The 24889-nt window shown below is 39.9% G+C and overlaps 1 protein-coding gene across 2 annotated transcripts in view; it reads right to left on the reverse strand.

Annotated features, from left to right (window-relative positions):
• Dync2h1 (dynein cytoplasmic 2 heavy chain 1) overlaps positions 1-24889 on the reverse strand; it is a 202259-nt gene that overhangs the window by 119958 nt on the left and 57412 nt on the right. For both annotated transcript variants that reach the window (XM_021652837.2, XM_021652836.2), the window contains exons 43-56: positions 24445-24691; positions 23161-23312; positions 21431-21575; positions 20400-20502; positions 18940-19107; positions 15133-15263; positions 13835-14083; positions 12948-13056; positions 10959-11072; positions 9307-9449; positions 7640-7721; positions 5443-5597; positions 2715-2852; positions 68-181 (exon numbers count right to left, since the gene is read on the reverse strand). In XM_021652837.2, coding sequence (XP_021508512.1) covers positions 68-181; positions 2715-2852; positions 5443-5597; positions 7640-7721; positions 9307-9449; positions 10959-11072; positions 12948-13056; positions 13835-14083; positions 15133-15263; positions 18940-19107; positions 20400-20502; positions 21431-21575; positions 23161-23312; positions 24445-24691 — 2050 coding nt within the window. The remainder of the gene's footprint in view (positions 1-67; positions 182-2714; positions 2853-5442; positions 5598-7639; positions 7722-9306; positions 9450-10958; positions 11073-12947; positions 13057-13834; positions 14084-15132; positions 15264-18939; positions 19108-20399; positions 20503-21430; positions 21576-23160; positions 23313-24444; positions 24692-24889) is intronic.

Below are 24889 nucleotides of genomic sequence, written 5' to 3' on the forward strand. Positions count from 1 at the left end.
ATACAATGGTAGGCAAATATGTGAAAGGATCATACTCACATTTGATTAGAACATATTTTTAACTTACTTGTACTTCTTTTAATTCATCATCAATTTTACTTTTTCTCTCTTCAATTTTAACAACTTCTTCTGCTATTTTCTGTTTCAGTCTTTCAAGTTCTGTCTTTTGTTCACTAGCATCCTACAGGAATAGGATCATGGCATTATAATCACTTATAATACTACCAGTGTGTAAAAGCATAACATAAACATTTAGCCTTTGCTGAAACAATGTTTCCTAAGTTTTTATATTAATTTTAGGTCAATGGCATAATGAAGGTAGGTTTCTCAACTGAGGATCCTCTTCCCAGATAACTACCTTCTATCAATTTGACAAAAAAAAAAAAAAAAAAACAGGACAACCAGAAAGTCCATTTGAGCGACAGATAAGACAGAATGATGGCACAGAGATCTGGCATGGTTTATAAGGTGTGTCTTCAAAACTTAGCTCTACTTTACCACCATCAGCAGAATAGAAACACAGAAAAGGAAAATTATGAGTTCATTCTCAAGCCTTCCTTATTCTGCAAGTGGAAATCTGGGCTGAGTACGTCTATTTCAAGGACAGTTAACTTCAAAAAAGAAACTTGGCTGCAGAACACAAAGGGAATGGACAGCTCTCCAGTCCTCTGATGCTGGTGGTGAAACGATGCAATGAGCAATGCAGAAACAACACCCAGGCAAAGAAGGAACTTCTTTGAAAGTTCCTTGGACTAAGCTCAGTAAAAGAAAGGTGATGCTTAGGAAATGTAATTAAAAAGCACTGAAATATAAATATGAGTTTTTAAAAGATACTGGATGTGGAGAAAGGGGGACCCTCCTCCATTGCTGGTGGGAGTGCAAACTTGAACAGCCACTGTGGAACTCAATATGGAGCTTTCTCAGAAAATTGGGAACAGCTCTACCTCAAGACCCAGCTATACCACTCCTGAGCATACATCTAAAAGACGCTCCACCATCCAACAAGGACACTTGCTCAAGTATATTCATAGCAGCTTTATTTGTAATAGTCAGATTCTGGAAACAAACTGGATGTCCCTGTACTGAAGAATGATTTAAAAAAAAAAAGAAGTGTGGCACTTTTACAAAATACTACTCAGAAATTAAAAACAAAGGCATCATGTAATTTGCAGGCAAATGGATGAAACTAGAAAAGATCATCCTGAGTGAGGTAACCCAGACCCAGAAAGACACACATGATATATACTCACTTATAAGTTTATATTAGCCATAAAATATAGGCTAAGCATGCTACAATCTACAGACCCAAAGAAGCCAAGGAGTGCCCAAGGGAGGATGCTTAAATTTTACTAAAAAGAGGAAATAAAATAGACACCTGAAGTAGACAGACAGAAAGAACTGGTTTGGAGATGGGTGAGGAGCATAACTGGGATGGAGTTAAGGAAGGCTGGAAGGGAGAACAGAAATCCGTGTGTGTGTATGTGTGTGTGTATATGGGGAGGGGATAGTTCTAGGAAAGGGGAGGCTCCTGGAAGTTTATGAGGGTGACCCTAGCAGCAAGGGTTAAGGAGCCTGGAGTTGCCACCTCCTATAGCCAGGTGAAGTAAGAAGGACACCAACACATCCATAAAACCTTCAACCCAAAATTTGTCCTGCCTCGAAGATGAGCAGGGGTAAAGATGGAGCAGAGATGGAGGGAATGGCCAACCAATGACTAGTCCAACTTGAGACCTACCCATGGGAGAGAGCCAACCCCTGACACTATTAATGATACTCTGCTATGCTTGCACACAGGAGCCTAGCATATCTGTCTTCTTAAAGACTTCATCCAGCAGCTGATGGAAACAGATGCACAGACACACAGCCAAACAATAGGCCAAGTTAAGGGAGTCTTGTGGAAGAGTGGGAGGAAGACAAGAAAGAGCTGGAGGGGTCAAGGACACTGCAAGAAGACCTATAGGGTCAAGCAACTTGGGCCTATGGGGACTCACTGAGATTGAACCAACAACCAAAGAGCATGCATGGGTTAGACCTAAACATGTACAATGTGTAGCAAATGTATAGTCTGTTCATAATGTGGGTCTTCTAATAATGGGGAAAGAGGCTTTCTCTGACTCTGTTGTCTGTCACTGGATCCTTTCCCCTAGATGGGCTGCCTTGTCTGGCCTCAATGGGAGAGGATGCTCCTAGTCCTGCTGTGACTTGAGGTGCCAGGTGAGCTGGAACCCCTGAGGAGCCTCCCCTTCTCTGAGAAAAAAGGAGAAAAGGTGAATGGGAAGAGGAGGCATGAGGGTAGGACTGAGAAGAGAGGAGGAAGGGGCTGGGATCAGGCTGTAAAATGAATATAAATAAATAAATAAACAAACAAAGTGAAAAAATAAGATGTTTTATGAATCTTGAAAGTATTAAAAGGAGTAAAAATGCCACAGTCTGAAGGAGAGAGTAAGCTAAAAGAGATACCTATTTCACAAGCAGAACATAAATGTCCGTTCTACAGATGTCCACCCTGATTTTAATATATGAACAGCTGATATAGATGAATATGAGATACCATTAGTATGACCAATGAGGAAAAATGACATTCAAGTCCTCTAACGCTCACTGTGAGAGACTGGGTGAGCAACTATACAATGTTTTTTTCTCACACTGACAAGTGCTACAGAGGACCTCCATTTCACTCATTTGTCTATGGCTCCAGCCCTCCCAATCCCCACCTGCATGGACACTGTGATCTCCTGAAGCGCAGCGTCGGCCTCATCCTGCTTCATCCGGAGCAGAACGCTCTGCTCACCGGCCTTTCTGTTCAGCTCATCCACCAGAGCTTTGGCTTCATTTAGTTTAGACACACCAGCCTAAATCAACACAGATTGGAGATATAAAATAAAGAACTCTACATGCACACAGGCAAGCCCTGTGAAAACAATCTAGTAAATGCGGAAGAGGACCATCTTCTTATTGCTAATTAGAATGTTTTAGTAAGCGTCATATCCATCAATAATGCAGTAAAATACTTGACAGCAATTTAAGGAAAAGCCCTTTAAAGCAGTGGTTCTTGACCCCTTTGGAGTCACATATCAGATGTCCTACATAATAAATATTTACATTATGATTCCCAGCAGCAGCAAAATTACAGTTATGTAATAGTTGTAAAAATAACAAAATAATTTTATGTTGGGGTCACTACAGGAAGAATTGTATTAAAGAGTCGCCACATTATGAAGGTTGAGAACCACTGCCTTAAAGCCTAACAGTGAATGCTGGACAGAACAACAGAATATTCAATAAACTAATCAGCGGGATGAATCTTTTTTTATTCACTGTATGTAACAGAAAGGAAAGAAATATTCAGTGACCCTTTTGGTCTGTAACCAGAGTGAGCCTTCCTTACAGGTGGCTTGGTTTGTCTTTGTGCACCCCACAAACAGTGCTGGTGGACACTGTCAAAAGTACCTCTGCTCTGAGAAGGCACTGGGCCTGACATGGCCATTAGAGCCCTCTGTCCTACTCGCCATGACTAATCTAAGTAATGGCCACACAAGCAAATTCTTTCTCTTCTGTTAGGTAAGCTAGGTTTCTCTCCCTTCTCAGATTTAGAGAGATGGCCAAGGAGAAAGAAGAATATAATCAACATTGACCGAGATACAGGTGACTCAATGCAGGAACAGTTGTGCACATTCAAATACTTTACACAAAGCACAAATATGATCTAAGTCAGGAAATACCCCCTCCAAAATCACATCCTCTTAATTCCCCATCAGAACTAGATAGTAAGACACTACTGTGAAAACACCACACACTCTGGACACAGGATGGTGAGGCATAAATCTTGACCTGCCTCTGTCATGCTGGTTAGCTTTCATTTAGCAGGAAGGTACTATGCAGTCTGCTCAGGCAGAAAAGATATCAATGTTCTTATTCAGCACTGGACCCTAAAAGCCACACTAATAATCTGTCAGGTGAGACATGCTCACTGGTGCTCTAGTGCAAGCTTAACCTGAGGCCTACTCCACATGATCAAGTTCATAGTAGAGCCTATACTGATATTGTTTTCCTATCAAATGGTCTAGTTGTCAGAGACTTCAGTCTGGATTGATGCCAGTCTTTGTCAGAGAAGCTTCTTATTGTGGTAGGTAGTGCTTAATGCAGATATTCATCCCGTTTAAAGTGCTAAGAGAAAGACTGTCAGCAGCCATCCAGAAAGGGGCATGTACACCAATCCCCAGGAACATCAAGGGAGAGGAAACAAAGCACCAGAGGGTGAGGAGGAGAGTGCCGGGAATGCTCCCCTCCAGATGTGATATGGCTACTGCACAAATGAAAACAGAGGAGCTTTGGTGACCTGACCAAGACTCCCATGAGATAAGCCCAGTTAAAAATTCCAGCTTGGGTATGAGAGAGGCCCCTAAGGGAATCCACTCCTCACTGAACAATTGCTGGTAACTGGCAGCTGTGGGCATTCACTCTCTGGGTGGAGCCACAGGTTCCAAGGGACGACGTTCCAAGGGACGACTCCACAGTCATGTACACATAGGCAACACCAAATGGACTCAGTGAGTTAAATAAGAAAAGAAATTTTAAAGCATGATTTAGACAAGTAGGTCTTAAATTAAGTTGAATCCTATTATTTTATTGTACCAGAAAGAAGATAGAATTTTGAAAAAGAAAATATTCTCTGCCAAGTTTAAAAGCTGGGATTCTGGTGTGTGTGTGGTGGGCTGCATATGGGGCTAGAGATTGAAGCCACCACCTAGTATACGGTAGGCTCTACCCCAGGGGCACTTTAAACCCACATTTAAGTTGAATCTCTATATTTAGAATAATACACAAAGAAAACTGTTCAGAATGTGAAATGGCATGGGTAAGAACATTATTTTAAAAAATATAATTTTAATCAAAAACATCAATTTACTTTTAAAACATAACTTCAGTTTCATAAAGTCAAATGTTAACCTTTCTAGTAATATTTACAAAAGCACTGTTTACTTTTCCTCTGTTTTCTCTCTTTTTTCTGGTCTCCTGAGATAAAGGTTTGGCTAGCTCCCAATGCTTCTACCTTAGTCTCCTAAAAGTTTTGATTACAACTGTGGACCATGACACCTAAATAATTATTTCTCAATCTTTAAAAGAAATGCTTTCTATAAAAAGAAAACGGAAAAAGAAAAAATGCTTAGGTGGCAGCACTATAGCTGTCTAAAACAATAAATGTTATTCTTAGAAGTGAAACAATTATTAATGAAGAAACGTTCCTCACTGTAATCTAGTGGAAAACACTATAGAGAAGTCTGTTTCTGGAGGGCTTATTATACATTATTTTCTTGTAGGAAATATACGCCACATGAAACATGGCATTGTGAGCTGCACAATCATTCCCTATAAGCAGTAACTCAAGACATAATAATTAATAACTAAAACCGAAATCTTTCAAGATTACCAATACTCTACCTGTAAATGGCTTTGTCTTTTCAGTAATTCCTTTCTCTTGCTGCTGCTGATGGCAGAATACACGCGCAGAAAGGTCATGTACCTGCTTGGGGTGGCCCCATATGCTTTACAAGACTCATGGATTAATAAGAATGATTTTAGAAAGTCGGGATCAACTAGAAAAAGAAAGGAAGTACAAGTATTTATAAGCACGATACATTAAGAATGACATCAAATAATATCAAATAATCTTACTTTTATCTCAAATACCCCACTCTACATAATCATAAACACAAGACCTTTCTTAAAAACATAAAAGCATCCAGAGCTCCTGTGCTCGCAAGTTCCTATATCTCTATGAATGCAGTAAGCTCTATCATATACTGTTACTTATTTCCCCTGAACATGGCTATTGTTGTAAAATCTACCTATTGGTTAGCTTAAGATAATAGATTAATTAGAACTATATTATGCTTGTAATCAGAAAGTCAACACAGTAAAAGGTACTTGATATAGAAAAGGGATTCTAAAGCGATTAAAATCTCATTTGATAAAGAAAATCAGACAGTTAAGAGTAAGCTCACATGGAACTGAAAGCATATGTGATCAAACACACACTCCCCCCTCACTGACCATGTGCATCCCCTCTTGCAGTGACTGAAGCCACCTTCTAATTACTGTGTCAGGCCAGAAGCCAGGGAGAGCGCTGGCTCCTCCCTTCCTGTGTGTCACAGCCTTACATACAGTAGCCCAATGGCAACTATTTCTCAATACCCTCCTAGTCCATCCTTGTCTCTCACCTCACCTCTTCCTTGGTCCAGGCCTTGTCGGCCCCACATCAGAAAGATGCACCTGTAAAGTGACCTAGTTACTTGTCATTTCCCTGTACTAACCACTTCACACTCCCTGAGGAAAAAAAGAGAGGATGGCATGGAGGTGGGGAGACAGACCTAGATTATATTCCTAACAATCTCTAAAACCCTTCCCTCCCCCATCATGCAAATTCACTTGCAAATTCAATACTGTCTGCTAAGCTCTGAATCACTGACCCTGCCAGTCCTGTGTCTTCATTTAAACTGGCCCCAACTGTGTTTCAGATCCTTCCACTACTTTTCCCAGCTCCATAACAATGCCTATGTTGCTTTTCCAACTGTCTTCAAACACCTTTTCCAGACTGGCTGTCCAGAGGACTTCTACCTGTGATACTCGCCACCAAGGCCACACCTTCCAACACACTTTAAATGAACTTCCAACACCACTCTCTGGCTACACAAAGCTTGATGTGTAGAGCACGATTCCTGCTTTCACTAAACTGTTGGCTCCTTCAGTAAATAGCCGTGCACCCAGCATAAACAAGTTCAGTAAACACTTCAACATTCGACGCTCATGGTAGAGAACGAATGTGGCTGTGGTATAAAAAGGGCTAATTCAAAGTTACAACTGAGAAACTATACCATCTATACTCAGCAAAACATCACAAAACTTTCTAGAGTTAAATGAAGTTATATGGCACATCTACGGATGAGAGTCAAAACAATATGATCAGGACTTGAGCTCACTAGATGAGAAAATATGTTTGTGGGGGCACTCATGTATCTGAGAGTACACATGCACATGGAGCCCAAAGGTCAGCCTCAGGTGTCGCTCCCCAGGAGTTGTTGCAGCCATTGAGGCCAGGCAGGATCCTCTGTCTCTCTAGAACTGGGGTTACAAGCCAAGAGCCAAACTGAAAATCAAGCTCAGGCCCACATGCGCGCATACAAGCAGTTTACATCTGCCCACGCACCAAGAAATATATATTTTTAAATTTGTGACAATTTTGTACATACTGTTTTGCCTTCCATATGACACAAATTTAATTTAAAAATAAAAAGGGTTCAAATTTTCATGAACTAAAAAACAAACAAACAAAATGGAAAAGGCCAAGTATGGTGGTGCATGCCTGTAATCCCAGCACTCTGGAGGCAGAGGCAGGCAGATCTCTGTGAGTCCAAAGCCAGCCTGGTCTACAAAGCGCGTCCAAGACAGCCAGAGCTCTGTTACACAGAGAAACCCTGTCTTGAAAAACCAAAAAGCAAACAAAACTTCATGCACAGTAAATCTGGCTGTTACAATTTTCATGAATTAAATTTATAATCATCTTCCATGAATATATACCATGAGAACAAGTAGCATTTCTTAAGTACATATTTAAAAAAAAAAAAAACCAAAATACTACCTGAATTATTTTTCTTTTCGTCTTTTCTTTTTTTGTCATATTTTTCTTCAACATCTGTTTCACTGAATAACATTTCTGGTATCTAAAATACAGAACATTTCTTTAAGACTGAATGAACTGAAAACTATTTCCTTTAACTACTGCTGAACTTCCCCTCACTGGTTGATGACAAAGCAACAAAGCTCTAACAGTTGTGGAGTACAGTGTATTTGGGGGAGCATTTGTGGAGGAAGTTCGTGCAAGCATATAGCATTATGTATTCATGCCCACAGAAGCCGGAGGGCAACCCCAAGCGTCATTCTCAGGAATGGTGAACACCTCCACGGAGACAAGGTCTCTTGCTTCCTGGCTAAGGCCCCACCTGTGTCTGCTTCCGCACAGTTGGGATTGTAAGCACGCATACCTTTTTACATGCCCACCGTGTTCAACTTTTTTTCTTTTCTTTCCTTTTTTTTTTTTTGTTTGTTTGTTTTTCGAGACAGGCTTTGTCTGTGTAGCCTTGGCTGTCCTGGAGTCACTATGTAGACCAGGCTGGCCTTAAACCTTTTGTATGGCTCCTGGGAGATCTAAACTTGGTGCTCACACTTGCAACACGCTTGGGTGGTAGGCTCTACCTTTGAGTGCCCCACCCTTTTCCAAGACACTTGTCTTCCAAGCTGACTCCCTCTTAGCACCAGCCTCTGCCCAGCCTCTGCTCCAGTCTACAGTCTCTAGGGACTCAACCATGTTTACATCACCACTCCTCTTTTTCAAACCCTAACTTAACTCTTTTCAGCTTTAATTCCTTGGTAAAACATAATTACATTTGTGCAAGTGTCCTCGATTTCCAAGCTCACACTTACTTCATCCACTCAAGCAGGGAGAAAATACACAAGAGTATTTATTCAACACTCTAAACCTGCTCACTTTCTGTCCATGGAGGCCAAAGCAGCAGACCTGCCCTCTGTCTGTTTATGGGAACCTCAGCCATAGACCTGTGCCTGTGCTATAACAGCACACTGACTCTGGAATGCACCAGACATAAACACACACTTGAGAAAGCAGTTGAGAATGTGAATATCATTCAAAGCACACTGTCTAAGGTTATTACTAACTCAAATAAAGTAAAATAAGCATAATGTAGTTTCAAAGGTGCTATGAGTTTATACTTTAAACTCAATTCCTTTACACATTTTAGAGTATCAGTATGGTTTTTGTAAGGAACTTCAAGTTTGACCTTGAAGAATTCTTAACTCCACAGCCAGGTGGTAGTGGTGCACACCTTTTCCAGCACTCATGGGGAAGAGGCAGGTAGATCTCTGTTCAAGGCCAGCCTGGTCTATAGAGTGAGTTCCAGGACAGCCAGGGCTACACAGAGAAACCCTGTCCTGAAAAAAAAACAAAAAAACTTACTATGATTTTGTTTTCATTCTAGGCTAGCACCTGTTAGTCTAACAAATCCCAAGCATAATTTTTAAAGGTATTTATCTCTTTACTTCATTAAAATTTCAACACTCAAATACAAGTTTCAATCTACAATTCTACATTCAACTAAACTTTCCTAAGATACAAGAAAACAGAGTAGAAATGCCCGGTGCCTAAGTTAAGCTAATGCTCAAACTAGCACCAGACAGAACCTGTGGGAGTGACCTTAAGCCGATGTGCTTAGTTTCCACATCAGAACGTACCTTCTTCATGCTGCTGTCTGACCAGCCCTCCATCCACAGCACCTGACATTTCTTATGCAAAGCTGGGTTACTCTCACAGTTCATTATGAAGTTCAAATTCGCAGAATCCATAATCAAGACAATATGCAAGTTTTGTTGAATCCCTGAAAAATTTGTAAGAAACGGTAATCATAGAAAATTATGAGACTACCGGTAAGTCAGGCAACTTGTATATGAACTGGTTTAATGAGATGATCCTTTTTTTTTTTTTTTGTAAATAAAATAGTAGGACCTGCTTATGACAAAAAGCAAGCCTCAAAATAATATTAAGGCAAGATTACCACACCGGTTAAAAAAACTACTTGCTTCTTCAAGGAAGTGGGCCCTCGTAGATTGCCTAAAATCTTTATCTGCCCCAAAGCCACGTGCAGGTGGGCAGCAGGGCTGGACTCAGTGGGTTACAAGAAGAAGGCATCATCTGGGAGTGAGCTGTGGGAGGGATCCTAGGAGTTAGAGGGAAAGCAAAGGGTTGCTATCATCAAGATATGTGGTATATGTGTACGAAATTCTCAAAGAATAAATAAAAATATTGGACCATGTGTTTTTGTAAGTCATGTATGCAATGAAAAAATATAAAATATCGTATAGGAATGGCTGGGAGCTGTGATTTTTGCCTTTTTAAAAAATTCTGTTTTCTTTCCATAGTACACAAGACAGTGCTTCTGTATAAATAGTTATTTAGCATTTTAAAACACCACAAAGGCTTACTTTCTTATTCAGGACAAAATCTACTACAGTAAGCATATATGATCAGATAAAAATGCAAATAGCAATACTGGTATTCCAAAAAAAAGATCACTGCAATTCTGACGTTGCCGTCTGATAAAATATCCTACGATATTGTTACTATAGGACCCTCTACACAACTTTCTAAAACCTGCAGGGAAAAAAATAGAAAAAGGTATTAACTACCTCAGAACCCTTAATTTGAGAATATTTTTAAATCTACTGAAAACTCAAGGTGAATTAAACTGGGGAGAGCCATGGAAGTCCCTAGCGAATGTGCGCTGGTAAAAAAGTACATGCTGGGGTGAAGCACTCGTAGTCCCAGAATGCGGGAGCAGAGGCAAGTGGATCTCTGTGAGTTCCAGGACAGCCAGGGCTCCACAGTGAGACCTTAAAAACCAAAAAAGAAAAAACAAACAAACAAACAAAAAACATCCAAAGAAGCAGGTCCATGGCCATGTCAAGGACCAATGCCTCACACCCATGAGAGATTAGCAAAGTTGACCCTATCTGGGTTAGGCTCAGAGTGATGACAAAATCTTTCTCTGATCTAAGCACAAATGTTGACAGTGTACAAGAATGGGTGTTTAGGAATGATTAGTCACCGTACCTCCTAGCTAGACTAGCCAACCCTGCCTCCCGTGCTGTGCATAGGAATCGTACTAAGATTCTGGGTTCCACTTCATCCAAGCAAGAGCAGCCCATATGACCCAATTTTTCTGTGTAGCTATCTATCATTGATTAACTTATTACCTTTCTTCATTCCCTCCCCACCCCTAATTAAGTCAAGAGGTCAAGGTAACAAGCTGAGTGGAGCACCATATTAAATGGAATTTATTTCACTCCAGTCAGACTGTAAACTTAGTAATGAATTCTCTGTCCCTTACTGTATGTGAAGTAATTGAAGACTGGTCCAAAAAAGCCATCCTGAGAAGCTTGATCTTTCAGAGGCAACAGCAAAGGCTCTAGTTCTTCCAAAGTATACAGTCCAGGGACCTCGCCTGTGGGAAAATATTACATTTTATTTTAATTGTAACCAGCATATACCAATTCAAAAAAAATTTTTACAAACAAAATAATCTCCAATTTTTATGTTAAATTTTTCTGTTCAGTCATTACCAGGAATATTAACAATGACTTTACAAAATTCCTAAATTCTTGGTTCTAGTAAGCTTAATATATTTTCTTCAGTCATAACCATGTGTCAGTTCTTTCTTTTGGGGGAGTGCTTAATTTTTTCTCGTTATTTCTTTATTTTTTATAACAATTTATTCACTTTATATCCCATTGTAGCCCCCTCCCTCATCTCCTTCTAAACCCACCTCCTCTCCTACTTCTCCCCTATTCTCCTCCCCTCGACCACAGAAAGGGGGAGCCCTTCTCTCCTACCATCTGACCCAAGCCTATCAAGTCTCACCAGGACTGCCTAGATCTTCTGTCTCTGTAAACTGGCAAGGCCACTCTGTCAGGTCGAAATAATCAAAGAGCAGGCAACTGAGTCCATGCCAGAGATAGCCCCTGTTCCCCTTACTAGGGAACCCACATGAAAACTAAGCTGCCATGGGCTATATCTGAGCAGGGCATCTAGTTCGTCTCCATGTACAGTGCATCACTATCTGCAGACACCACTGGTCCCAGCTTTGTTGGCTTTGTTGGTCTCCTTGCAGAGCTCCTATTTCCTTGGGGTCCTTCTATCCCCCCCTCTTCCGTAAGATTCCCTGTGCTCTGACCAAAGTTTGGCTGTGTGTCTTAGCATATCTTTCGATCCCCTGCTGGGTGGAATCTTTCAGAAAACCAACAGCTCATGCTCTGAGATCAACAATTAATAAATGGGACCTCATGAAAAGCTTCTATAAAGCAAAGAACACTGTCAACAGAACTGGGAAAAGATCTTCACCAACCCTACATCTGACAAAGGACTAATATCTAAAATACATAAAGAACTCAAGAAATTAAGACACCAATAAACCAAATAAGCCAATCAGAAAATGGGAAACAGAGCTAAACTGAATTCTCAACAGAAGAATACTGAACAGTGGAGAAACAATTAAAGAAATGTTCAACATCCTTTGTCATCAGAGAAATGCAAATCAAATTTACTCTGAGATTCCATCTTACACTCATCAGAACGGCTAAGATCAAAAACTCAAGGGACAGTACATCCTGGCAAGGATGTGAAGAATGAGGAACACTCCTCCATTGCTGGGGGGAGTGCAAATTTGTACAACCACTTTAGAAATCACTCTGACACTTTCTCAGAAAATTGGAAATATCTCTACCTCAAGATCCAGCTGTACCACCCCTGGGTATATACCCAAAAGATGCTCCACCATACACCACAGGACATTTGCTCAAGTATGTTTGTAGCAGCTTTATTCATAATAGCCAGAAATTGGAAGCAACCTATATGTCCCTGAACCGAAGACTCGATACAAAAATTGTGGTACATTTACAAAGTGGAATACTACTCAGCAATTAAAAACAAGGAAATTATGAAATTTGCAGGCAAATGGACGGAACTAGAAAAGATCATCCTGAGTGAGGTAACCCAGACCCAGAAAGACACACAGAGTATATACTCACTTTACCAGATACCAGCCATATAGTACAGAATAACAATACTACAAACCACAGACCTAAAGAAGCTAAATGACAAGGAGGACCCTAGAGAGGATGCTTAATTCTCATTCACAGGGCAAAGAGGATAGACACCGAAAGTGGTTGAATAGAGGGAACAGGATGGGAGCCTACGTTGTGTCAGAGTAACAACTAAAGTCAAGGTTCTTGGTGATACAGGTAACCTTTATGCAATGTAATTTAAGTTGGGTAATCTTCACCACAGTACTTTTATTTGCTGCATAAAACTATTCACTTACCTGAAGACAAAAGGCTATTGATCATCTCCAAAAACATAGGATGCACAAACTGGTAATCCTCAAGAAGTAAGACAACCTGCTGTGATTCGATTCCCGCGAGATGCAGCACCTGCAAATGTGGGCAACATCAGTTCTCTTGGTGGACTGTTGGAGCAGTTACCCATCCCTATCCTTGCCTGGCATGAAAACATGTCATGTGAACAAGTGACAACACGTCACAACTTGAACACAGTCTGACGAGTGAAACGAAGTGTATGTCTGAGGATGGCCCGAGGCACAAAAGTTCCAGAGCACAAAGTTCTCTATATGAGGACGTGAATAAATGCATTGATCTATTTGCAGGTCAGCTGGCTTGATGGTATTGTGTTTTAGACACAGCTTCTTTCTATGTGACTCAGGCTGCACTTGAACTTGGCAGGATCCTGCTACCTTTTCCTCCCAAGTATACCACACCCAGCTTACTTGGTACCTATTTACCAATTTGTTTAGAACTGAGAAACAGAAAGAAAATCACATTTTACCTGTATAATTTGAACAGTAGAGTCATCAATAATTATAACTTAAAGGAAAATTTATTTTAGAAGTCAGTGAAACAAAAATTAGATCATTTTCATAAGTATATTCTTCCCATACAATTCAGAGTCCTGTTTATCACCCAGTCTGACTTCCCATAATCTCAGATGCCCACACCTCAATATCCTAACAGGACTCTCCCACGTGCATTTTAAAATTTAGTAATTATTGGGAAAATAATCAACAAAAGTAAAAGAAAGATTATGTTACCTGTGAAGACTTAAAGGCTTTAATAACTAGCAAGATTTAAAACCAGATAAAAAAAATTAAAATTAAAAATAAAACCAGATGAAGAAGACACTGTCACAACTCACATGTTTGAGGTCGTTTTTGAACTGCTTTGGCTCATAGCCCCTGGAAATCTTCGGGGAGAACAGCACCGCACCGTGCATGTGACTGACGACGGATGTGACCGTGCGCCGCCCCACACCACTGCGTCCTGCCAGCAAAAGGGAGCCTCCAGGGAAACTCAGCACTCTGTCTATCCTAGACACGTACTCCAGAACTTCTTGGAAGAGTAAAATATCTAAATTCTGGTTATCTCGTCCATAATGAATAAGACCCTTTGAAAAATAAAAACAAATTTTATAATTAATGTAATTCTTAGTTATACAACAAAAATGTTACTTTTCCGTTGCTGGAGAGATGGCTCAGAAACCTTGCTGGATCTGAGTTTTTTCCCCTGCATCCACAGAGCCTGTAACTCCAGTTCCAGGAGCTCTCCTTCATTCTTCTGGCCTTCACAGCTCCTGCATGCAGATGGTACACATACTCTCAGGCAACACACTCACACATACACACACACAAAATTAGTAAATATATCTTTTTTAAAATGTTACTTTTATGTTTTTTAAGTTTTATGTTTTTGACACTTTCAAGAAAAGAGTGAAATGGCTATATTTTACTTTACATCTATAATTTTACTATATAATAACCAGATTTATAGGTATGTAAAAAAATTCATGTCAAAAAAGTTCAATTCTATTGGGCAGCACCCCAACTGAACTGGGGTTTGGTTCCCAGCACACATGTAGGGTAGCTCACAACCACCCGTAACTGCAGCTCTGGTGGATTTGACACTTTTTCTGGCCTCCGAGGGTTCCCACAGATACACATCATACGCAAGGAAAAGAACACACGTGCCACAGTGTTTCCTCTTCCTTACAGCTAAACTAAGAGCAAGCTGCAGGGAGCGTGGGAAGAAAGAAAAGGGAGAAGGGAAGGAGAAGGAAGGGCAAAAGAGAGACAGAGGAAGAAACTACAGGAGACAAAGATTCAGAACTTCCAGCCCTCGCCCGATGAACCTCACTCTGATGCTGCCAGCCTGGAGCCCGCCCATTTGCTCTTTCACCAGGTGGCATGGATATTGAGGTGTGACATTCACCGATGCAGGAGTGCATTCCAATCACTATTCTCAATGGGAATGTTGTTGTTAAAGGGCATCTTAGTAATTTTACATGCATCTATAAATTTAGTCATGTCTTACAGAATGAACTAAACTCTAAAGAGCAGGACGAATTCTGTCTGTTTTATGATCTTTCATTCCATGTACTCCAACCAATACCCTACCTCTATAGCCACACCTTACTCCCAGGCACGATTCCCATAATACCTTCTTAATGACATCCTTCAGGTCTGCAGAACTCAGTTTCCCAAGTGGTTTCCCGTGGGGAGGTAATGGCTGTCCTGGAGCTATCTTTGCTCCTGAACTGTGTCGGGCTCCCCATGTAACATAGAAGCTATCTGCAGAAAACATGTTGATACATACCACTAGTGAGGAGAGAACCAGTCGCCACATTACTTACTAAATTATTTTTACCAGTCCAAATAAAACAGTGTCCAGAAAAACAATGGTGGATTACACTAAATTAATGTGATTACTTGAAAGATCAATAAAATCAGTAAAGACACTAAATTCACAATTTATAATACTAAAATCATCCTGAGAACTGGCTTAAATACTTTCATTATATTCAAGACCCTCTTCTTAAGCTTTTTAAATATATTTATGATTTGAAAGTTTCACTCATTTATTAATGTTTTTTGGTCATGTTGATCCCCTACTACCTTCTTCCCCTTAGTGCCGCATCCATTTTCTTCCGGCTTCACATTCTCTTTTTGTTGTTTTGTTCCTAATGACTTCAGAGACTGACCAGTGCTGCCCAATGACTATGGGTGTGGAGTTATCCACTAGAGCATGGGTAACCCTTCGGTGGGCACATCCCCAAAGAAAGTGACTCTCCTCCAACCAGAATCAACTCCACCAAGGGTGGGGCCACAGGAGTCCCTCCCCATGAGACCACTACTTCTCCTTCTTCACTTAGGAAGTGGCTTTTTTCTAACTTCCCCGTTATTCCCTAATCCACTAATAGTTAATCTCACTTGCTTCCACATAACTGTAATGATTATACTGTCAACTGGAAATTATCTAGGATTACCTAGGAGACAGCATCTGAATGCCTTTTTGTCTTTTCTGGATTACTTAGCAGAGGTGGGAGGACCCGTCCTAGCTGTGGGCAGTATCCTCCCTTCAACCAAGGCCCTCTGCATCCTGACTATGCTGCAATGTGCAGCTGCCACCCTGACTTGCTGCCATGATGCTCCATAACCTGAAATGCTGAGCCAAAAAGAGTCTTACATATAGTGCTATTACCTCGTATTTCATCACAGCAAAAAGAAAAGTGACTAATTAAGAAATTTTCCACATAAAATGTATAAATTAAAAAAAGCTTATATAAAACTGACAAAACAAACACAAAATGCTACTTATAAAAGAATGCACATTTACTGATCTCACCAAGGACCCTAACCTAAAGAAAATTTAATAAGCAAAGTTTAATTAGAAATCAAAAATCCCCCAAATTTCTGTTACTTTTACAGGAATATTCACATCGTCTTAAGAGGAAATCGGACTCAGTGTTCAACTGAACTTGCCCCTTTCTTCCCCTAACAGGCTTAGTTCTCCCATGCCCCATCATCACAGCCACCTTCCCTGTGGAGGCCTAAGTCCCCAAGTTCCCCTTATATCCACCACCTCCTTTCCATCACTATTTTCATCACAGCCACCTCCCCTGTGGTGGCCTACGCCCCAAGTTCCTCTTGTATCCACCACCTCCTTTCCGTCACTATTTTCAGGGTCTGAAATCCACTGCAAGCAATAGAGCTTTACTATAGATCCACAGCTATGCACACATCACCCAACAAGGTTTCCTGCATCTCTGAGGAGGGTTTTCCCATATCCACAAGCTCCTACCCCTAAAGCCACAGACTCTGTTTCTGCCTTCTATTATTATTTCTAAATATTCCTGCTATAATTATCTTTTTTGTGGATTTACTTTTTACATATACCCAAAGTCTCCTACTAACTTATATCGAGATTAATCTCATATTGACAACTACTTGATGGATATTCAGTTCATAAATTCATTCACTAGATGTTTTAGTCACTGTTTTATTGCTGTGAAGAGACAACAAAACCAACTAATTTATTAACATACAATAAATAACTTTTCCTTGGCAATTATGCGTTCAAGTTATTCGGTTTTTATGTTATGAAACAGGGTCACATTTAGTTGCATGGGTTGGCCCTGAATTTGCTACGTAGCTCAGGCTATCCTTGAATTTGAAATACTCCTGCTTCTGCTCCCCAGAACGTGGGACTACAGGCCTGTACTGCCAAACTCCATTTGCCAAAGTAGGTTTTAAAGAATGAAAATACTGAGTGAAAAAGTGTGGAAAGATATTCCAGATAAGAGCAATGAATGAATGTTATAATTTTTTAATACATACTTTCATGTAACTTCCTTAAACAAGAATTATTTTCCATCTCTTCTACATTTAGAAAAGTTACATTAAAACCCTCTATGCTTCATTGTAACTACTAGTTTTACCACAAGCTTCCTTGGATCTTCCTGACATCTAATTGTTACCAATTGTTACAACTGAAAGCAGTGATAGTCACACTGTTGGCATTCGACTAAAGGCTCTTGAGAATAATAGATGTTTTTTGGCTCTGAAAATCCCTGGCTCTAGAGGATTTGGACACCCAAGGAAGTATAGATACACAGCACAAAGGGACTTTACCAACGAAGATACTACTGACTGAGACGTCCATCATGAGAAGTGGTCTGACTTCAAGAACAAAGCCACTCCCACCTGGGCAGATAGCTTCAGGCCAGAATGATCCACTCAACTAAAATTGAGCTGAACTGTCAACAGCCTTCTTACAACACTTAACCTTGTCTTGGTGTCTCTCGAACATTCTTCCAAATCACTGGAAATATCTAAAAAATTTTCAGTCAATCCCAATAACCTCACTTTCAATAGTTCCTTGGACTTGTGTAATTATGTCCCTAGGACCTATATCACATCTAGAATGCAAAGTACATAGGCATATTACATGAATATTTGTTCACACCGTGCCTAGCTGGATAACTGTTGTATTAGGAAACATTTCCTTGTCTTTACCACAGGCTTCTGACTGGAGTCCCCTCCACTACATGCCTGCTCCCACAGTGGCTGCCAATGTATATCTTGGTTATAAAGCAAACACAGCTTTGAATACAATACAGCTGTTCACATAAAACTGAGGAAGCTAGGAATAAATACAAACACAGTATCCTATTCAGATGACATGGGTAGCTACAGGAAAAAAAAAAAAAAAACAATGCTTTTCCCATTAGGCAAAAGGTCTTGATAATCAAGTAAGAAATTTCTCACTGGCCTTTATGTTTCATATTTAATCAGATACTAAAACTTTTAGTTTTTAGTATCTGATTAGGTTTTTTTTTTGTTTGGTTGGTTTTGTTTGTTTGTTTGTTTTTGTTTTTCAAGGACAGGGTTTCTCTGTGCAGCCTTGGCTCTCCTGAACTCACTTTGTAGACCAGGCTGGCCTTGAACTCAAAGATCCACCTGCCTTTACCTCTCTGAGGGCTGAAATCATAGGTCTGCACCACCATGCCCAGCTCCTTTTCCCTGTTTTTAATATTTTAGGACATGGTCTTCCTACTGAGCTCTAACCAGATTAGACCAATTCTGTGAATGGAGCAGGCTTAAAACTTGCCACATTCCTGCTTCTGCCTTTCAAGTGTTGAAGTTTATGTGTGTGCCACCACAACCAGCTACATCATTAGTGAAAATTCTATAGGAGAAACAAAACTGTATTACAAACACACAACAACAAGCTTGAATACTAGCTTGAATAACAACAAGCTTGAACAACAAGTTTGAATATTATATTTTGTTTGGATTTTAATTGCAGAATTCTAGCAAAAGTGGCAAGGCATCTTCTCTTTGGAAAAAATTAAAGTTGAAATCACCCTAAGTTTTATTTCTTGAAAAATGAATCATGCATGTGGTCAGAAACAACATTTCAAAGCCCCTGGACAAGTGTGCACTGACAGGAGCTCTCTTCTGTTACCTGCCATGTTGTCTAGGATATCTGAGCCCCAGTCGCCTTGGAACACTGACATTAAAATGTTGTCAAACAAATGCAGCTCCTTCACACCAACAATCTTGTCCCGAAACAAGCGCCGTGCTTCATAGGCTACAATTTCTAGCACATAATCTAATGGATGGTTGGAGGACCCTAAGAAAGGCAAAAATGTCTTTGATTATAGTGAGCCTTAAATTATTTTCAAGTGCTATTGTTTAATATGATGTTATGAAATAAAAATATAGTGAGAATCTACATACCATAATTTTGGCAGCAGGTAAACAGAAGAAATGGAAAAAAGGTTACAATACATTCCTTTAATAAATTTGTATATTTAAAATACCATATATAATTGCTCAATAAAATTACTATTTTCAATTTGCATAATTGAAATGGTTTGGCTATAAAAGGAAATGACTTTGTCTTTTCTAAGATCAAATTTGTACTGTGTTAAACAGGTTAGAAAAAGAAAATATTTTTTTTCAGTAGAATTTATAATGCCTTCTCTTTTTATTTAAATTCTTTTATTTATTACAATTTATTCACTTTGTATCCCAGTTCTGGCCCCCACCTTCATCCCCTCCCAATCCTGTCCTCCCTCCCTCCCTCATCTCCTCCCATGCCTCTTCCCCAGTCCACTGATAGTGGAGGTCATCCTCCCCTTCTATATGAGCTTAGCCTATCAGGTCTCTTCAGGACTGGCTACATTGTCTTCCTCTGTGGCCTGGTAAGGCTCTCCGCCCACCAGGGAGAGGTGATCACAGAGCCAGACACTGAGTTCATGTTAGAGACAGCCTCTGTTCCACTTATTAGGGAACCCACTTCGACACTGCGCTGCCATGGGCTACATCTGTGCAGGGGTTCTAGGTTATCTCCATGAATGGTCCTTGGTTGGAGTATCAGTCTCAGAAAAGACCCCTGGGCCCAGATTTTTTGGGTTCTGTTGCTCTCCTTGTGGAGCTCCAGTCCCCTCCAGGTCTTTCTATCTACCCCTTCTTTCATAAGATTCCCTGCACTCTGCCCAAAGTTTGGCTATGAGTCTCAGAATCTGCTTTAATACCCTGCTGTGTAGAATATTTCAGAGGCCCTCTGTGGTAGGCTCCTGACTTGTTCCTTGTTTTCATTCTCTTCCAATATTCATCCCATTTGCCTTTCTGAATGAGGATTAAGCATCCTCCTTTTGGTTATCTTCTTTAGGTGTACAGATTTTTGTATGATTACCATATATTGTTTCTCTAATATCCACTTATAAAGGACACACATTGTATATACTCACTTATAAATTACTTTTAATATGAATAAACATAATGAAGTATTTAAATTTAATGTAATAATGGTCATTTTTAAATATAGTTTTTACTACAGTACTTAATGTTTCTACTATGAGTACAAATTATAGGATAATTACATGCACACACACACACACACACACTGACACCACTCACCTCCTTCTAAATCATATCTGAACAAACCAAGAACCCATTGAGTGAGAATACAGGGTGTAAAGAAATAGTGGCTGTAATCATCAACTGTGAATTTGGCCCGCACCTGGAAAAGAAAACAGTGCAATCAGCTGATTTCCATATATATTTCCGGTCAACTTACAAAGAGGCCAATTTCTAGCTGTGAGTAAATCTTCAATAGAACTGATTTTTTTTTAAATTATCCTACATAATTTTCCTATACATTTTACTTATATACTTATATACTTTTTGTGCCTGGGTCTCACCCTATATGGCCCAGGCTGGCCTAGAACTCACTATTTAACTCATGGCAATCTTCTTGCTTCAACCATCCAAGGATTGATTCCACCATGTCCAGCTACTTATGCACTTTAAAATATTACTCATACTCCCAAAGGTTGGGGTGGGGCAGGAGTGCTGCTATAGAAACTATAAATAAGTTGATATAACAGTTGAAATTCTAAAGAACCCAGAAAACTGAATAAAATGACTCCAAAAGTTTTCTAGTTATGAGTTTTCCAGAATGCTGCTGTAGCTTCAGGAAGCCTCTGAGAAAATCAAAGAGCTTAAAGGGCAGCTCCCATCCCACTGCCGGAGTCATTAATCTTACTGGCATCCTGATAGTTCAACAAGTAAGTATATGTATGGTTTTAAAGTGACCTGTCCTTTCTGACTTACTCTCCCCTCCTTCTACCCAGCCTTGTAAGAGCATCTTCCTCAAACACTATGCATACTATTCCTTTTACCTAACAAAATTTCATTTTCAAATACTTTGATTTTCTACTTTTTTCTAATTCAGTTCAAATTTTACTTCCTCTTAACTAGCAAGTGCACACACACACACACACACACAGCTATTCAGTCTGTGCTCTTGCAGTCTACAGCTTAAATGTGTTGCTACTGTGACATCAATCACACTGTATTAATCTTGACAAGAAAGAAAAGTCAGGACATCCATGAAGACCAGGATGAAGTCAACAGACCTAGAAACTACAACACAAGCTTATACATACCTGTTCATATACCTGCACCATAGAGCCTGCTAAGAGATAGATTTTTGATGAAGAACCCCAAATGGAATGATTCTTTAGATTTTTGTGCAGAACTGCTTCCAAATATGCTCCATAGATTGTCTGTAACTGTTCTCGTTCTGGGTAGCTAAAGAAGAAAGATAAGAAAAAAAGTGGAAATAAATCAATATCCTAAATTACTATTTTGACATTAGGATATAACAGTGTAAGTTTTTAGACTGCAGTGCTCTGAGAGCCAGACCTCTGATGCTGCCCAGGGAGCAGGACAGACTCATCCCTTCTCTCTCTGAAAAGCCCAGTTGGATCCCTCTGTGTCTATTCTACACGACAGGAAAGCTTTATAGAAGATTCTCGTCAAACTATTTAAAAGCAAACCTTGAAAAGCCACTCATCTTCAGACTAGAACAGGATATTTTACTTAAGAGAACACATTTTGAGTTAAGTAAAGCCTATAAACAGGGCAGCAACCCAGGCTGGTAGACTAAGAAAATAAGTTACACAAGCCAATATTGACTTCCATGTAGATTAACTGGCAACAGTAACATCTCAATAAAGGCAGTGTTTACAGATAAAGTGTAGGTAGCAGGAACTTGCAAAGGTGAAAGGTGAAAAATCACAAAGGGCCAGGGCAAGGAACATAGGACTCAGGAGTCGCAGTCACATCCATGATCACAAGGACGGACAGATGGATGAGATGGATGCCATCCCAATTCGTGTGACCTAACTTGCTTTTCATCAGATTCAATTCCTTTTAATTATCTCCATAAAATTAAGCAATATTAGTTTTATGAGATATATAAAACCCTCATGTCTAAAATGTACAACTTTACACCTTTAAAAGAAATGTGTTGCAGAGCCACCTGCACCCCATGGACACTGCAGCCTTATTCAGAATGACCCCCCACAATACAAACAGGCTAAGCATGCATCACTTGAGGAATAAAGGAAAAGTAACGTGGTGCCTACACACAAGGGACTAAGAGTGAGCCAGACAAATGAAACCCAGGGATCTCACACAGTATGGACAGGACTGGAAAGCATCATGTTAAACAAAACAGCCAAGCACAGAACTACAGACAAGACAGCACTTTTGTCACAGTCTAAAATGCTGCTCTCAGACAACTGGAGAGCGGAATGATCTTTACTAGACCGCGATCAGTAAAGAGGTAAGAAGTTTGGGGAAATGCTGATAATGAGATGAAGCTGCTTCTGGACAGGAGCAAGAAGGTCTGGTATGAAATTAGAGGTAGTAATTGTGTACTGTGAATCTCATAAAATTAAAGGAAGGGGTTTTGTAAGGTTGGGGACACTTGCCTAGTAAGAGTAAGGTCCCAGAATTAATCTCCAACACTTCAAAAGAAAGAAGTGAGTGTTTCCATCATAGTGATAAATGCAGATATTTAAATTGACACAGCATTAGATAATATGTCAGAACATTACATAACACCACATCATCAGGTACTACATATTATGTTATTTTTTAACTAAAAAGTAAACACAGACTTAAAGCTACAGTTGCAACTGTTCCTGACCTTTAGGGGTTCGGATAGACAGCTTTATCTCCTTATATAAAGACCTTACATACTCTAAACCATTGCCAAAAGAAATTTATAGGCTTACCCATTCAATTTCTATATTTTGAAATATTCTTGATGAGTATCTTGAACAAAATGCAAACAAGCAAACAAAAACTGCATTACTAAGATACTTACTCTACAGCACAAAGACGAACAATAGACGTAAACCTTGTGGTCAGCTTGTGTCTCCCCAGTCTTCCTCCAGCTGTCATGGAAGCTACAATCTGAATGTTCTCCAGACCAACCCATTCCAGATTTTCATCATAAAATCCCTGATATGTCAGCACCTATATGTAAACAAATGCCCTTTAGGTCACTCTAGTCATATTAAGATCATGCACTGGTCCCTTATCTCCTTGCTGTGACAAAGTATCTCACACAAGCCACCTCAGACAATTTGTATCTTACAGTTCAAGAGAACACAATCCAACCCAGCAAGCCTGGAAGGAAACTGCTGGTGCCACTGCACCCAGAGTCGGGGAGACGGTGACACAAACTCTGCCGCCCAGATCCTTGCACCACTTGACGAAGTCAGGGCTCCGGCAAGGCCAACAGTGCTGTACACATTTAGAGTGGGTCTTCCTGCTTTTACCAAACAATTCGAGAAAGTCTCCACACACCGACCAAGAGATTTCTCTGTATGGTCATTACAAATCTTGTCAATTGGACCATCGATTAATGATGACATACAGTATTATCTAAATTTTAAATTACTTCTAAGTACAACAATCAACCTTTATTTAACTCAGTAATTTAAGATTGAAAGATTTTAAAGTTTTATATCCTGAAAAATGGAATTGTTCTACCCTGCATTCAGTGAATGTTATCTGATTTGTCCCCTTTCAAAATGTTGTGCGCTCCATTTAACAGTAAAATCCAAATAGACGTATTGGTAATAAATCTATTAGCAATTATTTTAAAAAGGCTAGGAGTCCAGAAATAATAAGAAAATTATTTCAGGCTTTGCTATAACTATATTATCAATCTACAGCTGCATAGTCCATACAGAGCGAGCTGTAAAAATCAGGGTTTTTCAGATGATATAACGTACAGGAATAAATGTTTTACAGTGAGTAAGAACATGTGACACAAAGCCAAGAAGGAAAGGGGGTGTGCACCCCCAGGCCCACAGAGGAAAGGTAACGACTGTCAGAGCAACCACAGCCAAACACGCCAAACATGAAAACCTCCCTAATAGCAGACACTGACTCCCCTACATTTCCCCAATTAGGTAGGGAGGGAAAGTAACAGATTCCAAATGGGGAAGGACTAACCTAAAACAGACTTAACTATTTCATGAACTTCAATTCTGATATGTGCTAAATAAAACTAAAAAAGAGAAGAAAAGCAGATTTTGTATCTATAAGAAAAAATACTGGTTCCAATTACAGGTAAACGTGTCAGCTTGGCAAAACTTACCTGCTGGAGAAAAGCCACCAAAGTGCTGGTCCCCCACTTATCAAGCTTGGGCAGGTTGATATCTTTCAGGTACAAAACAAGTCTTTCACAATCTTTTGGTCTGTATACTCGACCGGTATTCGTACTGATTACCATGCAGGTCTGGCTCAGTTTCTGCAGAAGATGCCGAGAAGTAGTCTGAGCACTGCAGTGCACTGTGGCGATCTCCGTGGAGCGCAGCTGAGAGAAGGCATACCTGAGCAGCATCCTACGAGAGACAAAAGACCCTGAGTGACATCGCACAAGAGACAGGCGATACTGGTGACATCTCACTGGGAAAATGTGCCTAACAAAACACTCCTAGCACTCAAGGTGAAACTGGTATCTTTTTCTAAATTATTTTAGATTATGTTGAGAAGGAAAATAACGAATATAGATATGGCTTCCATAACAACCAAAGTAACTC

This window comes from Meriones unguiculatus, chromosome 1 (assembly GCF_030254825.1).
Source record: "Meriones unguiculatus strain TT.TT164.6M chromosome 1, Bangor_MerUng_6.1, whole genome shotgun sequence".
Taxonomy (NCBI): domain Eukaryota; kingdom Metazoa; phylum Chordata; class Mammalia; order Rodentia; family Muridae; genus Meriones; species Meriones unguiculatus.